Source organism: Antechinus flavipes, chromosome 1 (assembly GCF_016432865.1).
Source record: "Antechinus flavipes isolate AdamAnt ecotype Samford, QLD, Australia chromosome 1, AdamAnt_v2, whole genome shotgun sequence".
Classification (NCBI taxonomy): domain Eukaryota; kingdom Metazoa; phylum Chordata; class Mammalia; order Dasyuromorphia; family Dasyuridae; genus Antechinus; species Antechinus flavipes.
In genome coordinates this window covers 316,599,153-316,615,957 of record NC_067398.1, presented here as the reverse complement: position 1 = coordinate 316,615,957, position 16,805 = coordinate 316,599,153, and the positions used below count along the sequence as shown (strand labels likewise).

Here is a 16,805-nt window from a genome sequence, read left to right as displayed (position 1 = left end):
GGTCCAAATTTTTTACTAGATGAGGAACCAAAAACTCATCATTTCTGGTCCTGGGATAATTAAGACTTAAACAACTCTGAGAGAAACCAAAATTATAACATCCAACCAAGGATTTTTCAAAATGGTTCCTTCCAAATGAAAATACAATAATAGGAAAAATACTGGACTTCAGAGTCAGAATCAAGTTTTGATCTTCGATAGGCCAGTGTATCTACAAGATACAGTGTATCTTGTATCTACAAGATGATTCTGGGTCCATGACTATACCTCTCTATTCCTGACTTTCTATATCAATGGGAATGGAGGGGAAAGTATTTCCTAATTTTCCTAATTCATGAAGATGTTCACAAGACCAATCAAATCACATAGATAAAATCCATTTAGTGCTTCAGAATAAACTATATTTCTTAATTTCTATAAATAAAACACTATATTTATCATTTGGCATTTAACCTGGTCCTTTCTATATTAAAAAAAAAAGAATAAATAAAAGAAAAGGGGGGAAGAAAAGATGGAAATAATGAGTCCTTTTACTGACAAACCTACTCACTTCAGGAGCATATGGGGCATGAGGCATCTTGTTAAACATATGGTGTTCCAAATGTAATAGTGCTAAATATTTAATACACGGCAAAGTTTTACCATAAATCACATTTTCAAAGAGATAAGAGTCAAGCCAACCGCCTATACTGCTTTAAAGGAGAGGTAATTCACATTTTTGGTTTCTATAATTCATTTGACTTTTCATTTTTCACTATTGATTAGCCTTCTGTTCAAATGATGTATCACTTCAGTTACAATAAAGTAAATCTGAGAAGCTGGTGAAAAACATCAAGAAAACAGGAACCTGATGGGAACCACTGCTAAAAATAAACTTCTTATTCTTCCTCTGTGGTCCTGAGGATGAATGTGTCTCTCTCTCTCCTTACCTCCCTCCCTCCCTCTCCCCTCTCTCTCCTTGCTTACTTTTCTTCTCCTCCTCTTCTTCCTCTCTTTTTCTTCCTCTCTTTCTCTTTTATTTTCTCTTTCCCACTTCTTGCTCCTCCTCTCCCTTGTCCTTCCTCTTTCTAAACTTTATTCTCTTTCTTTCTCCTTCTCTCCTTTTTCCTCTCTTCTCTTCTCTCCTTCTCCTTCCTCTTTTTCTCCTCTCCTCTCCTCTTTCTCCCTTTCTTCCTCTCTTTCCCTGTCTCTCCATTTCCATCTTCTTCTACAATAAAAGCTATTAACCTAGGATCATTTGTTTTAAAAAATGATAATAATAATAATAATAATAACTAAACATAACTTATAAACTTAAAATAATAACTAAATTTCAGCATGATTGGTTTCTTTGTGACCTTCTGTATTTTATTTTATGTACTTGAAAACACTGTTCTGAGAACAGCTCCCTATACTTCACCAGAGTACCTAAAGGGACCAGAACACAAAAAGAGCTGAGAGCATCCATTTGGAACCTCCCTCTAAAAATGTATACCCCAAACAATCTTTTCCTACCCATCCTATGAATCTCTATTCTGGGTTCTCCCAAAGGTGTTGGGTAAGCTATATAGTTTGTCACAGTTCACAACAACAAGCTGGAAGCCTTCTTTGCTTTTCTCCTGTGTTGTAAGGGAGCTTGTAGTGGAGCTCTTTGAGAATCCAGCTGGCATCTCTCCTTCTTGCCATCTTTTCTTTCTATCATACAATCCTTTATTCTTATTGTCCCGCTTTCAGACTTCTTTGTATATATTATGTTGTTACCTATCCACAACTACCATGAGCCTTTGCTTGGCCCTCTGGGTAATGCTAATCTTTAGCTCATTGGCTGACTATCTAATTGATATCTGAGCTCCCATTAACACTAACAAGAATTCGTCCATCATACAGAGGTCCCTTCCTTCCATTGGAATTTCATCCCAAATCCTTACCTAAACAATAATCCTATTGAACCTGAGGCAGGAGTGTTACTGGAATCAATTCAAAAGAACTACTTGTTCAATTTTCTCTGTGATGATTTACCCCAGATATTGGCAAATGCTACAAAGAGGGGCTTAACTTATTGCTTTTTTTTTTTAATTTCTAGACTTAAGAAGGCCAGCTATGTAGCTAGGTAAGTGGATAGAGTGCCAAGCCTGAAATCAAAAAAATTGCTCTTCCTGAGTTCAAATATGGCTAGACACCTACAAGCTGTATGACCCTGGACAAGTCACACTTTACTCTATTTGCCTCAGTTTCCTCATATGTAAAATGAGCTGGAGAAGGAAATGGCAAATTCAATATCTTTGCCAAGAAAACCCCAAATGGGCTCATGATGAGTTAGACATGACTGAAAACAGCTAAACAACAATAACAACAATAACAAAAACCAATTATGTTGAAATGCAATTACAAATTATTTTTAAGTTCACGGATCCTAGGAAAAGAACTCTAGTGTAAAAATATAAAGGAACCCACTCCCAGTGAACAGCAAAGGAAAATCAAAATAAAGACCTATTGCCTGTCTAGCTAAAATCTTCCCATTGTCAGGGATAAAGGAAATATCAAACATATTTGTCTATGTACAAATTAATATTTTTTTAATGTAAAGAATCATTCCTAACAAGTCCTTAGACAACGCACCACACACACAAAGTAGGGAACAGGAATGGGTCTAGGGGTGTGTTAGCTCCATCAATTCTATTCTCTACTCAACACCCACCATAACATTCTATTCTTTTTGCTTTGATATCCCCCTAGGAACTAGCACAGCACCTGGCACATAGTATGCAGTTAATAAATGCTTCTTGATTCACTGTGTGATCCCCTAGTTTGATTCTATATCTTGGCTTAGAAAATCATATATTCATATTGTCTGTGTTTGATTATATTTTTACTTATTTTGTTAAATATTTCCCAATTACATTTTAATCTGGCTCAGACAATTCTTAGGAGTATTGCAGGCCTATATGGGCAGGATGTCAGATACTTCTCTACTGGAGCAATAGAGGTTACTAAGAGGTCTACCCGGGATCACCCTGCCATGTGTGTCTCAGAGGAAAAACTAGAAACTAGGTATTCCTGGCTTTGAAATTTACTTTCTGTGGCTTCATTTTTAATAGTACCTAACCCCTTCCTTCTTTAAGATGGAGCAGGGAACATAAGGATGCCTTTCTGTTTAACATTTTGGTGTGAACAAATGCTAAGGAATATACAACAAAAATATGTCAAAACTAGTATCAGCCTATAAAAGAACTGTTTTCTCAGAAACAAGGAACATTCTCTACTCAATTTGAATTTAATGGGTATTTAATAAATATTTGTTGAGATCCTAGATTTCCGCTATTACCAGAAAAAACAGAGGAAAGCTTCCTTCCCCCCAAAAAAAATTGACTTTCATCCATAGCTATTAGGGCTCCTGTCACCCTCCCAAACCCAGGGAGAGATAATCAGGCTGCCTGCTGTCATCTGCAGGAAATGAGGCATTTTCCAAAAAGTTCTGAAAGAAATTAACCATTACCTTGGAAGTTATAAGAAAAATAATGATGCATTATAGTTTGGGGGCTACCTTATAAGAACTATCCAGATAAGGTTTTTACCTACCCGTTGCTTCTCAGGGTCCACATAGCGAATGCCAAAATAATCCTTCTCCAGCAAACTGTAATAGTTGCAGATGTGGTCTATGAGAAACTGACCTTTGGTCTCCCTCTGCAAAGGAAATACACTTAAGTTAACAGGCTGACAACAACTCCTTGGAGATCTCTGAAGTTCTATGCTCCCTGATACAATTCTCTTTTCAATCCACTAGGGTCTACATGTGTTCCCAAAGTTCATTTGTAAATCTGTTTCTTTTGGGAAAATATATTCTATGCTACAAAGAGCTACATTGTAAATGGTGATTCCTTTGCCAGTCTATAAAATCTAGGTATGGTGTGAAGGACGGAATGTTACTAGATAAAAAATCAAAATACTTTTCAAATTCTGGTCCTGATACTTAATAGCTATGTGTCTGTGGGCAAATCTTCTCTAAAATGCAGGGATTTTTTTAATCTGATAAAATTACTTGCATATCCTACTTCTTGGAGTTTGTATAAGAAGACTGCACTTCTTCTTAGTGCCTGCAAAGTGTCAATGCAGTTCAATCAGAAAGACTTTTAATAAGTCTTTATATTCAATACTAGACACAAGGGCACAAAAATAAAATGGAAACAGGACCTGCCTTCAAGAACCTTAGATAGATAGATAGATAAACTGATAGACACACACACACACACACACACACACACACAGAGACAGAGACAGAGACAGAGACAGACAGAGAAAGAGAGAGACAGAGACAGAGAAAGAGAGAGAGAGAGAGAGAGACAGAGAGACAGAGAGACAGAGACAGAGAGACAGAGACAGAGAGAGAGACAGAGAGAGACAGAGAGAGACAGAGAGAGAGAGAGACAGAGACAGAGAGAGAGAGAAAGGGGAGAAATACAACATGCAAATAGATGAGTGAAAAGAAGGAAGATAAGGAGGACATTACAGACATTCAGGATAGCCTGTACAAAGGCACAGAGTGGTACTTCTAAAAGTATTCCATGAGTGATGGAGAGTCTACACAAGGCCCATGGGTCCTTAAAAGTGTATCATCAAGTCGGATGACCTTGCCTGGGGGTCTGACTATACATCAGCAGCAAAGTAATATGTTAAAGCCTAGTAGTCCTCCATGACTCAATGAAAGGATTATAGTCAGTGACTCCTAGCTCATTCAAGGAGTATCTAGGTGGAACAGTTTATAGAGACTTGAAGTCAGAAAAAAACTTGCTTTCCTAAGATCAAATCTTATGATATTTATTGGATATATGGCCCTGAGCAAATCACTTAATGCTGTTTCCACACCTGTATAATGAATTGGAGCAGGAAATAGTAAACCACTCCAATATCTTTACCAAGAAATCTCCAAATCAAGAAAACTTGAACATGAGTCAACAACAAATACATTTTAGGGGAAGCTAGGTAACTTAGTATATAGAATGCCAAGCCTAAAGAAAGGAAGACTCATCTTTGTGAATTCAAATATGGCCTTAGATATCTAATAGCTAGGTGATCTTGGAAAGTCACTTAACCCTATTTGCTTCAGTTCCTCATCTTTAAAATAATCTAAAGAAAGAAATGGCAAACCATTCCAGTATCTTTGCCAAGAAAACTCCAGGTAGAATCAGATATAATAGAAATGACTGAACAAGAGCTCATTTAACTTAGATTATCTAAATTTATAGCCAAAGAACTGAGTTCTTTGTGCTGGGAGCAATGGAACATACAACATAGGAAGAGGAACAAGGAATTAATTTGTTCCTTCTTTCCTGCGAACAAAGCTAAATTTCAGCATTTTTAGCTTTCACTCACCTCACTTTCTACCTTATTTTCCAGTCTCCAGATGACCTTCATCTCAGGTCAAATCCTAAAATAGTAAGGGGAGTAGTAACTATCCTGGAGTGTTTACCATTTTCCTGTGTGATACTACTGAATCACAGGCTTGAAAGATTTCACTTCCAGCTCAAGCCTAGAACCTAATAATACAATAAACTTCTAACACTGCTCAAAGGGTGGTGAACTCATTAGTACATGCTAGGGGAAAAACCAACATCCTTGTCTGTGAAAAGCTCTAGTTTTCTCCAAAAATCTCACATTGAAAGCTTAAATCAGTCTGTAGTTTACTCACCTCCCAGAAAAAATGCCAGGTAATTAGTTTTATTGAGAAAAGGGGGGGGGAGTCCAAAATAAAATGGATTTTTAAATTTTGATTCCCATCAATGCTTTCTTTAAAAATGTATATATCCAGGAGGTTCAAGTGACATGTGCATTTACAAATAACTAAATCCAGAGACCAAAAGAATGATCAATGAATTTACTAGCTTTTATAGATTTACTCTGTAATCTATTCATTTCAGCTAGTTTCTCACACATTCAAATCACCAAGCATAGCATTTGAGTTTATTAGAGAATTAACAGATTCTGGGGGTAAATGGGAGGGGGGTGTAAAACATGACAACAAAGCTCTCATTTTTAAGTCTTTCCACTAAACCTGCCATGCTGAAAAGATGTGGGTAAATTTAAAAAGTTAAAATAGCAAGAGATGAAGCCGACTTTAATTTTGAACAACATTTTCTATACACAAAGATAGTATGAATAAGGATGGCTGCCAATAGGCCTTCTTTGTACTAATAGCTGTTCTTTGAAGTAAAATGGTGACTGTCATTGGATGCTGTCTGAATGTGACTGAAAACATGGCTAAAATATAAACTCCTTGAAGGCAGAACATGTCTTGTTTCTTTTTGTATCCCCAAGACTTAGTATAGTGCCTGGTATACTATTAGGCCCTTACTAAATATTGGATTGGTTAGATGTTTCCACATAAACACAGACCAGCTAAATATCCACCCATTACTTTTCTCATATGAGAACAAAACAGAAATTCCACCTGATCCCATGTAAATAGGAAATTCTATTTGTCAAACATTCTTCCTGGGGCCCAGAGACTAGTAATACCTTCCAATACTAAACACATAGTTGGAGCTTTCTCTTTCAGATGCTGCATCATTGGTTGCAGCTTTTTTTAGAGCTTTTCTAGCTATTGTGATACCTTTATTCCTACTGTTCTATTCTATTTCAATTATATATCCAAGGAAATCTGAATTCATATCATTGTAGAAAATCGAGAGAGAAATCCATGCTCTATTCCAATTTTTGCTACTGATGGACTGTAGCTAGGTGGTGCGATGAATGGAGCACTGGATCGAAACTCAGGAAGTTCATAATAAAATCTTGCCTCAGACACTTATCTATGTGACCCTAGGAATATCACTTAATCTCTGTCTCCTTCAGTTTCCTCGCCTATAAAATGGGGATAAAAATAGCCCTTATCTCCGGGATATTGTGAGGATCAAATGAAATAATATTTTTAAAACACTTTACAAACTTTAAAGTACTACATAAATATTAATTATTTTATTTTTTAATTATTTCAATTTGATATTGAGTTTAATTTTTTTTATTTTTTTGCTGAGGCAATTGGAGTTAAGTGACTTGGCCAGAATCACACAGCTAGGAAGTTTGTGTCTGAGGCTGCATTTGAACTCAAATTGTCCTGACTTCAGGACCAGCACTCTATCCACTGCACCATCTAGCTGCCCCTGAGCTCAATTCTTATCCTGAGTAAAGATAATATTTTCCATCTAATAGGATTCTGAGGGGCAAAGATAAAGTAATCAGATTTGATGAACAAAAAAAGAAATGACTGTGGAAGCTAGGACTATAGGGATTTTTATCCTGCAGAAGGTAAGACTTGAGAAAAAGGGGGTAGAGAGAACTGTCTTCAAATATTTAAAGGATTGCCATGTGGGAAAGGGATCAGATTTTATCCATGTGAATCCATCTGGTACAATTAGGGCCAAAGAAGGAATTTACAAAAAGGAAGCAGATTTTGGCTCAGTCAGGGAATTTCTCAGTAGTCAGAACTATCAGAAAATAGAATAAACTATCTTGGGAAGTAGTGACAACACTATCCCTGGAATTATACATGATAAACTGGGAAAAAAAAAACTTGAAGTCTGGAGCAGAAGACATGGGTTTGATTTCTGTTCTACTACTTAATTTCTATGGAACTTTGAGCAAGTCGCTTTAACCCTTCCAGACTCAATTTTCTCCTCTATAAAATGAGAATATTGGACTAAGTGATCTTTAAGATTCCTTCTAGCTCAAACCTTAAATGCAATCTTTTTATAATTCACAATTCCTTCAACCCATGTTTGTGTCATGGTGAAAACAGCTAATCACTAGAGGGATCCAGTTACACTGAGATAAGTAGACTAATGACAAATAGTGCATTGTTCCTAACCATAACCATACACATGAATGCTTCCAGAAGTTTCTTATTTGCATATAAAACATTTTAATAGCATCAACCCCTAGCATGAAATAGAGCCTCCTTAACAAAATCTACAACCATTTAGTCAAAAGAGAGGTATGACAATTCACACAGGAAAAGCAAAATGGAGGAAAAAATTCCATATCCTGAGTATAATGTGATATTGGGGAAAACCCATTGAGTGACTCCATCAATACATACACACAGCATACAAACCATAAACCTACATAGGCACAACAGATTAACTAGCTTCAAGATCCAGAAATGAAAAGAGAGAAGAACTAAGACTGGGTTGCATGTGGAAAACTAAACAGTGCTTATAATCATCAAAAGCTGTTATCTGACACCAAAATCTATATTTTTCATTGTCTATCAAAAATTAAAATATTCTAGAAATACCAGATGGCTAGTAATCATGGAAGAGCACAGCAAAAAACTTCAAAAAACCAGGATTACAGATGATACAATAGTTATTAGAGAGATGGAGGTACAATTCTCATTTTACAGTTGAGGAAACTGAGCCAAACAGAGAAAACATGACTTGCCCAGGTCACATAACTAGAAAGTGTTTGAGGCTGGACTTGAACTAGGTCTTCCTTACTCCAAGTCCAGCACTCTAGCCATGGGACTATTTAGTTGCTCCTAACCCACAAAACCCATATAACCCCCAAAAACAAAAGTTCATTGGGTTACAAAAACATTTTTAAAGAATTTAAAAATAATTATTATAAGGGGTTCCAAAATCAGAGTTTAAGAACTGTCCCAATGGATTGTGTAAACATCACTAGCATCTATTTTTTATTTCTATTTTCTTGTATTCTAGGAGACAATCAATTGCAGAGCAGGTCTTCAATTTTTCTCAGCTATCAGTTAATAAACATAATAAATAAACATATTTATTAAGCAGTTATCATATGTTAGGCAGCCTACTAGGTCCCTGAGGATATAATTATATACAATAAATGAAATAATCCCTTTCTCTCTTCTCTACTCTTCTTCTCTGTCTCTCTCTTTCTGTGTCTCTGTTTATTTGTCTCTCCCTCCTCTCTCTCTCTCTCTCCATCCCTCCCTTCCTCCTTTTTTCCCTCTCTCTCTCCATCCCCTTTCTTTCTACTTCTGGGCCTGACACCATACTTTAGATTGTTAGAAGCTAGTCAGCAAACAATGGAGATTTTACTGGACTTGAGGAATTACTATTATTGCATTTTGCAATTTCAAAATTTTGTATTTCTCCAATAGGTATATTAAAATTAAAATGTTAAACACAGAGCCTTGCCAGCTTGGAAATTAAAACGAGAAAGTCACAGAATATTGCATCTTCTTGAGCATAAAAGACACTTAACACAACTTCAACTTCCGAATGTTTTGGTTTAAAATAGAAAACAATAAAAATGATTTTTAAAATGAAGTTGTAAAAACCTCAGTAGTCACTCTATCCAAGTAGGGGCTGAAGAAAACCCTTTTCCCTTGGGGCAGGGGGAGGAGGGAGAGGGTTCACTATCAAGTAGCTGCTAATTCCACATAGCATTAGCTGCCATCTTCCCCACTGTACCACCTTTTAATCAGCACTAATCTCTAAATCATGATTTTTGGTCAGGTTCACTAGTCCCTCCCCACAATACCTGGTCCTGAATAACTCAAATTAGAATTCTATGAAAATCCACTTCATTTTACTAATTTGAGTACTCTCTTCCATTGGTCACATAAAAGACTTGACCTGCTTCCAGAGATCCTGCATGCCCTTCTTATTATGAGTATTCCCCTCAATATTTTTCAATGTTAACTCCCCTTTTATGCCGTGTTTTGTCTTGCAGTGTTCTCTTCTTATTTATACTGTATCTGGGAATCTCAAACTTCATTAAGACCAACATATAAATGAAATATGTTCATTTTATCTCTGTGAAACTCCTATGGTCATGTTAGAAACTAAGAAAAGGGAGGCACTTTGTTAACAATTGATACCTTTTGGATGGTTAAGTAAAATGCCCACAAAATCCAGCCATCTTTTTATAAAATGATCCCTCAATAAACCTTAATGAAAACTATGTATCTTTTTAATCTTTTGCCAAGTTTACTGTACTTGCTTTCCCAGAAATTTTTTTCCAATTGAAAAATCAAATCCCTTTAACCTAACATTAAACCTTGAATTATACTAGTATCTCATAAAAGCAACATGATTTGTTTTCTATTCTTAATGCCATCATTGTTATTGTTTATCCTTAATTCTCAATAAAGTGATGTCTTGACTTGCAAGTTAATTGGATATATATGAGACAGGGCTATGTAAAGTCACTGTAGACTGTAGGATATAAAAGTCTGTGTTTTACGTAGCCACCAACCTGGGACAACTGAATGGGGCAAAACTGAGAGACAAAAACTCTAAGTTTTTAAGAATTCTACTTTCTCTGAGAAGTCCTCTGCCATTTTTTTCATTGCCATTTTGCTTAATTTGCTGTTGGTTTGATCTAGTAGAAAGAATGTAAGACATGCAGGGAAGGACTGAATTCTTCCTTCCTTTCTTCTCCTCCTATTTCATTTCCTTCTTCCTTTGTATCTCCAATTCCTATTACAGGGATTTGTCCAAAAGAGGTGCAGAATAAATATTTGTTGGGTTGGACTTACAAATTTTGTGTGTCAGAATATAAGTTTCTAAAAAACAAAGTTTGTGTCATATAGAAGTATATGTACAATATTAGGCACATAATAGGTACTTAAATGCTGTATCATAAGGAAAAAAATTAAGAAGAAATTAGAGTAAGAAAGGGAAAAGGAGAAAAGGTAGTAAAAGTTTAAAAAATTAAATTGGTTAGCATGGTTTATACTTTTATTTTTAGTAGAGATAAATAATACATCCCATAGATGTGCCCTTGAAAGGGCATACTAACAAAAGATGAAGTCTGGGGCCTCCTTATAAATGTTAAGTTAAAAAGAAAGAATCTCGGGGTCTGTTTTTCAATCCTAGCATATTTACTCTGAATATTCTAGGAATGGTCCTGAATTTCTTTTTCATCTTTGAAAATCCTATGTGTTTCGTCTCCAACCGTGTTCTAGTCAGATTCATCTATATAATCATGGTCTGAAACAATTTAAGATGTATTTAAGATGTTTTCAATTCTAAGAGAAGGAAAGCAGCCTTCAATTAGGAGCTGCCAATCAGACACTACAGAGCAGGGAGGGAGACAGTCTGTGGTCACATAATAAGGAATACCAAATGCATCTGGGAGCCTAATGATGAAGACTGAAACAGCATACGAGATTACTTTGGAAGAGCCGAGCACTCAGCAAAACTAGCCAATTAAATACAAAGCCCCTTCGCATCCCTCCTCCACCTGTCAAGAATCTTGTGTAGGTTGTCCAGTTGTCTCCAAAAATAGTTTAGCACTAATATCCTATTCCTGCATGAAGGTGAAGGGAGATTAAACCTTACCAAAAGAAGCTGTCCACGAGCAAATTCAGACCCTTTTACTTGATTAGCTAGCTTTTATTTACTGAGTGGGGAAACAGTGTCCTTGGTAAACTATTACAGAGACACAACTAACAAGGGCAGAGAGTTATCTGTAACAAAATGAAAAATAAGTTTTGTTTTCAATATTCTCTACCATGTTTCAATGTAAAGGGTTTATCACTGAAGTGAAGTAAGTGAAGATTCTGGAAACAATAAAATTCAAGAAACATGATTGTTAGTTATCTTGTAGCATGTATCATTTCCTTAATTAACTGGCAATTTTTCTTCAGTAAGAACTGCTTTAGGTTGGGCTCATGGTATTGAATTTGAATGTGTGGTATGATAGACAATCAGCCTTGAAATCAGGAAGGAAGAAAAGCATTTGTTGAGGGTCAACTATATGCAGGAACATTGATAAGCATTTTACAAATATCTCATTGATCCCTCACAACAATCCTGGAAAATAGGTGGTGTTATGATATCCATTTTATAGATGGAAAAACTGAAACAGACAGATGTGAACAGTTATGTGACTTACCTACAGCCACATACATAACTAGTATCTGAGGCCAGTTTTGAAATCAAGTCTCCCTAACTCCAGGCTCACCACTCTATCTATTGAGACTTGGTTCAAATTTTACTTCTGACTAATTTTGTAAACACAAGCAATTCATTTATCTTTTCAGTGTTTGATATATGGGCCAGACTCCTCAAAATATTTTAATGGATAAAGTAAAAAACATAAGATTACAAAGAAAAGCAATTATGTTGAAATGCAACTATCAAAAATACTTTTTTGAAAAACAAGTTCACATGCCATTAGTTCTATATATCAAAAGTTCCTATATGACTTGCCCTTCTGCTTTGATGGAAAGATTTTTCACACTAGAAGTCCTTATCCCAATGAAATCAAGGGCCTAGATCTCTTTTCATCATTTCTTTGCACCTCCAAAAAGAAATCCATGTTAATGGCTAAAATTCACAGATCATTCCCAAACCCCCTCTGATCTATCTCTTCAGCTTCATGCCCCAGCAAATATTTCCCCAAAGTTGCCAATAATTAGCAAGACAATCATGTCTGAGTTTTAACTGTTCCTGCTGTTCTCCAACTGTCTGTTAATGAGCAGCAAAACAGCAACAGGAGACTCAAGCTGGAAAAGCAATAGGCCCAGAAAATCCCTAAGTGCCTGCTCACCTTCTTGAATAATTGAAAGTTATAGTCGTTCTTCCTAAAGATGAAACAGGAGCATTCAAGCACAGCTCCATTCAAATCACGTGAACACCAAGAAACTGGTGGCAGCCTAGGGCACCTGCCAAGGAGAATAGGGCACACCTGGAACTACTGCTTCCTTGAAAGTCCCAGTCCAGAATTCTCCTTCAGGATGTCAGGAGCAGACCAAAGTAACAAGTTACACTACAGGCAAACAGTCAGGAGCTTAAAGCTCAGGAATAGAATTGTGGATTTGCTTGGGTTGAATTCACCTTCAATATCTCTGACTCTGGGATCTCTTCATTCTGTCTTCCTCACAGCAAGAACAGTGGAAGCATGTTGTTCAGTTATTTTTAAGTCATGGCTGATTCTCTGTGACCCTTTTTGGAATTTTCTTGGCAAAGATACTGGAGCGACTTGCCATTTCCCCCAGTGAGTGGATATATAGCATAAGGGAAAGAGATATGCAGGTCAGGCTCAGTTCTTGTTTGCTACCTAACTATGAGTCTCAGTGTCCCCATCTGTCAAATTAGAAAACTGGACTCCAAAGGTACTTTACAATGTTAAAATTTTTCTAGTGAGTGTTCTAAATCTACCACTGGAGTATGTAATATGGGTGGTATCATTTGTACAAAAATTGCAACACACAACAAAAGGGAGATCACTAATGAGGTCACAAAAGTGGGATATACTGTCATTGCATATTATTTCATACACAATGATATTCCCCCTCAGAAGAAGCAATCTTCTGCAATTACATGTGATAGCAGATATAACATTGAACTGGGAGTTGGAAAAATCTGAGTTCAAATCCCACCTCAGACTTACTATCTCTGTGACTATCTGCAAGTCAGTTAAATACTGCCTGACTTAGTTTCTTCATTTATAAAATGGATAATAGCACTTGTCTCCTGGGATTATCATGTGAATATAATAAATTAATATTTATAAAGAATTTTGCAAATTTTAAAACTATATAAATGCTCGCTATTATTATTACTTTATAAATCTATATTTCTTCACAATAGAAGAATGAATATTTGTTGATCAAAGATATACAAATATTGTAAGCACACTTTTTCTGCTAGAGACTAGAAGGAACCCTTTGGGATCTCTCCATCTACAATCCCTCTAAAATACACTCTCCTACCCTCATCCCACCCCCTAATCTCCTCCCAATTTCATTCCTTTCCAAAAGTTTTTTATATACATTATCTTCTCGTTCCTTTCCTTGGTCAAAACAAAACCAAAAAAATGTTCATCCCCCACACATTGTGGTCACCACAAAATCTTTAAGTCAAACTTGAGTAGTGTCATTCAGAAAATATCTATTTGAATTCAACATGTTTGCCAATTGGGTTATTAGCAAGTCCTGGCCCACACAATTTTTATAACTATGGTATTTAGGAGGCATGGAGAGGGAATTTCTGCATATAAACATTGCAGAACATTATGTCACAACTATTTAAAAACTGAAATGTGTAGGATGGGCTCCCCTCCACCAAGCCTTCTTCTCTCTTCTAGTGCTTAGTAATGAAAAGAATAGAAACTTGGTTACATTTACTTGTCATCTGAGAATCGTAGGAATCCAGGCAAAAATATGTTTTGCTTTCTTGAGGCTTAAAATACACAGGGATTGATTTTGAGATTTTAAGAGCTATTAGCACTATTGCAAACAGGCTTTGTCCTCTCCATTCACCTTCCTTTTTCCCCACCATCTATAGCAAAATAGCACTTGGGAAAGAAAAAATATCAGATCCACTCAACAGGCTCTTCATATCTGAAGTGCATTTTATACCATTGCTTAGCAGAACAAGGATGTGGACAGGAGTGATGTGGTTGAATAAAATCCAACCCAAACAAGTCATTATTAAGCATCCCCAGGGTACAGTGGAAAGAATACAAACTCTGAGTCAAAAAAAACCTAGGGTTTTAATCCTACTTCTGATACTTACTATTTGTGTGATGTTTGGCAAACTGCTCGACTTTTCTGGGCCTCAGTTTTGTTTTAAAAAAAAAAAAAAAAAAAGGAGGGAAGGATCTTGCAATCTGTGCACAACCTAGGTAACCCAGTAGATAGAGCACTGGGTTTGGAATCAGGAAGACTCATCTTCATGAGTCGAAATCTGGCCTCAGACACTTACTAGCTGTGTGACCCTGAGTGAATCACTTAACCCTATTTGCCTCAATTTCCTCATTTGCAAAATGAGCTGGAGAAGGAAACAGTAAATTACTCTAGCATCTTTCCCAAGAGAACCCCAAATTCAGGTATGACTAACATGACTAAACAATAACAAACAACTATTTGTTTGCAGAGTACTGAGGTGGGTGCTAGGGATATAAAGATAAAACAAAAACCAATATCTGCCCAAAAGAAGCTTAAACTTCATTAGGAATACAACATGTAGTATAAGTACAGAATGTACAGGATATAATAGAAATGTTATTATATGATAAATTTGAGGAGGAAGAAGAACATTAAGAACTAAGAGCTCAGAATCACAGAATTTTAGAAATGGATGTTGAACCCATGCACTAAAGGAATCACCACTGCAACATTCTCAACAAGGAATCACCCAGTCTCTACTTAAAAAGGGTAAACCTACCATCTCTCCAGGGAGCCATTCATTGGGTGCTAGGGAGAAAAGGGCAGTTCTACGTGTTATAAAGTTCATCCTCACATTGAGCTTAAATCAGAAAAGGCTTCCCATAGTAGAGGACACCTAAACTGAACTTTGAAGGAAACAAAGGATTCTGAGAAATGCAGGTGTTATAGAAGTACGTCCTAGGCATATTGTACTGCCTAGGCAAAGGCACAAAGGATGGATATAGAGGGAAAAATTCATAGAAAAAAAAATTGGGCTGGAACTTTGAATGTATAAAGGAGAATAATGGGTCATAATGCTAAAAAGGTAGATTAGATCTAAACTGTCAAGAATCTTCACTGCCAAGAAGAGGAGTTTGCTTTTAATCTTAGAGGTCATAGGGAGTCAAGGGAGGTTCTTGAGCAAGTACAGTCATCTAATTTCTGCCTTAGGAAAGAAAACTGAGCCAGGGGCATGGCTTAGAGAGGAAAGCAACAAGGAGGCCAATTAGGAAATTGTTATAAAAGTCCAGGCAAGTGGTGATGAAAGTCTGAACTAAGGTAGCAACTGAATGAACAGAAAGAAAGGAAATGATGAAAAAAATGCTATGGCAATGAGACTTGGCAATTGATTATGTGGAAAGAGAGGACAGAATGAAGAGTTAGGACGACTCAGATTATAAATATGAAATTGATGGATCACATCTTGGTATATGGTGTGAGATATTGATCTATACCTAGTTTCTGCCACACTGTTTTTCAGTTTTTCCAGTCATTTTTGTCGAATAATGAGTTGGCTTTGTTTGAATACACACTGAAGCATGCTATTTTTCCTTTTCATTCTTTTTATGCAAAATGACTAATATGGAAATGTTGACATGATTGCACATGTACATTTATATCTGATTGCTTAGCATCTCAGAGAGTGAAGAGGGAAGGGAGGAAAAGAGGGATAGAATTTGGAACACAAAACTATAGAAAAAGTTTTAGATTATTTTAACATCCCACTGGGGATACAAAAACACATTCACATACACACACGTGTGTATGTGTGTGTGTGAGAGTGAGAAAGAGAGAGAGAGAGAGAGAGAGAGAGAGAGAGAGAGAGAGAGAGAGAGAGAAGAAAGCAAAAAGAAATTGATTGACCACAAAAAACTGGCAGTGTCCCCAGCAGAGAGGTGCACAGGTATGTGTGCCCTTTTTTTTTTTTTAGCACTTAGCACTGTGTTAAGTAGGTACTTAATAAATGCTATAATATTAAGAAGTAAAGAGAATCAGAGTTCAGAGGGGAAAACCTTTGCCTCTTTTGCAGAGAAAGCAAAAGGTGTATCCTTAGCAAAGAGCTCTCTGAACCTTGCTCATTTGCATTTATATCTAATTTTCCTAATATAACTCTCCTATAGAGCAGTAGAAAAACACAAGAAACAATCTGAAATAGTAGAGAGAGTGATAGATTTATAATGAGGAAGGCTTGGGTTCAAATCTTACCTCAGATATACTCTCATTATATTCCTGTAAATAAACCATTTTATCTCCAGACCTCAGACTCCTCATGTGTAAAATGAGAGAACTAGACTACATGAGCTCTGAGGTTCCTTCCAAATCTATATCTATAACCCCATGGTCTTGGACTTGAGATTAGCCCTGAAGTCCCTGGCTGCCCTTTCTGCTTCAAATTTTCTGTCCCTAAGAAGAG

General features: G+C 36.4%; 1 protein-coding gene across 2 annotated transcripts in view; it reads right to left on the bottom strand.

The window, feature by feature from the left end:
* The window catches only part of FRMD3 (FERM domain containing 3), a 299,096-nt gene that overhangs the window by 143,635 nt on the left and 138,656 nt on the right, over positions 1 to 16,805 (bottom strand). Inside the window, exon 2 of one of the 2 annotated variants that reach the window (XM_051966415.1) lies at positions 3,559 to 3,663. In XM_051966415.1, the coding sequence (XP_051822375.1) occupies positions 3,559 to 3,663 (105 nt within the window). Of the gene's footprint in view, positions 1 to 3,558; positions 3,664 to 16,805 lie in introns of those variants that run through there. The other variant, XM_051966425.1, reaches the window with a different exon arrangement.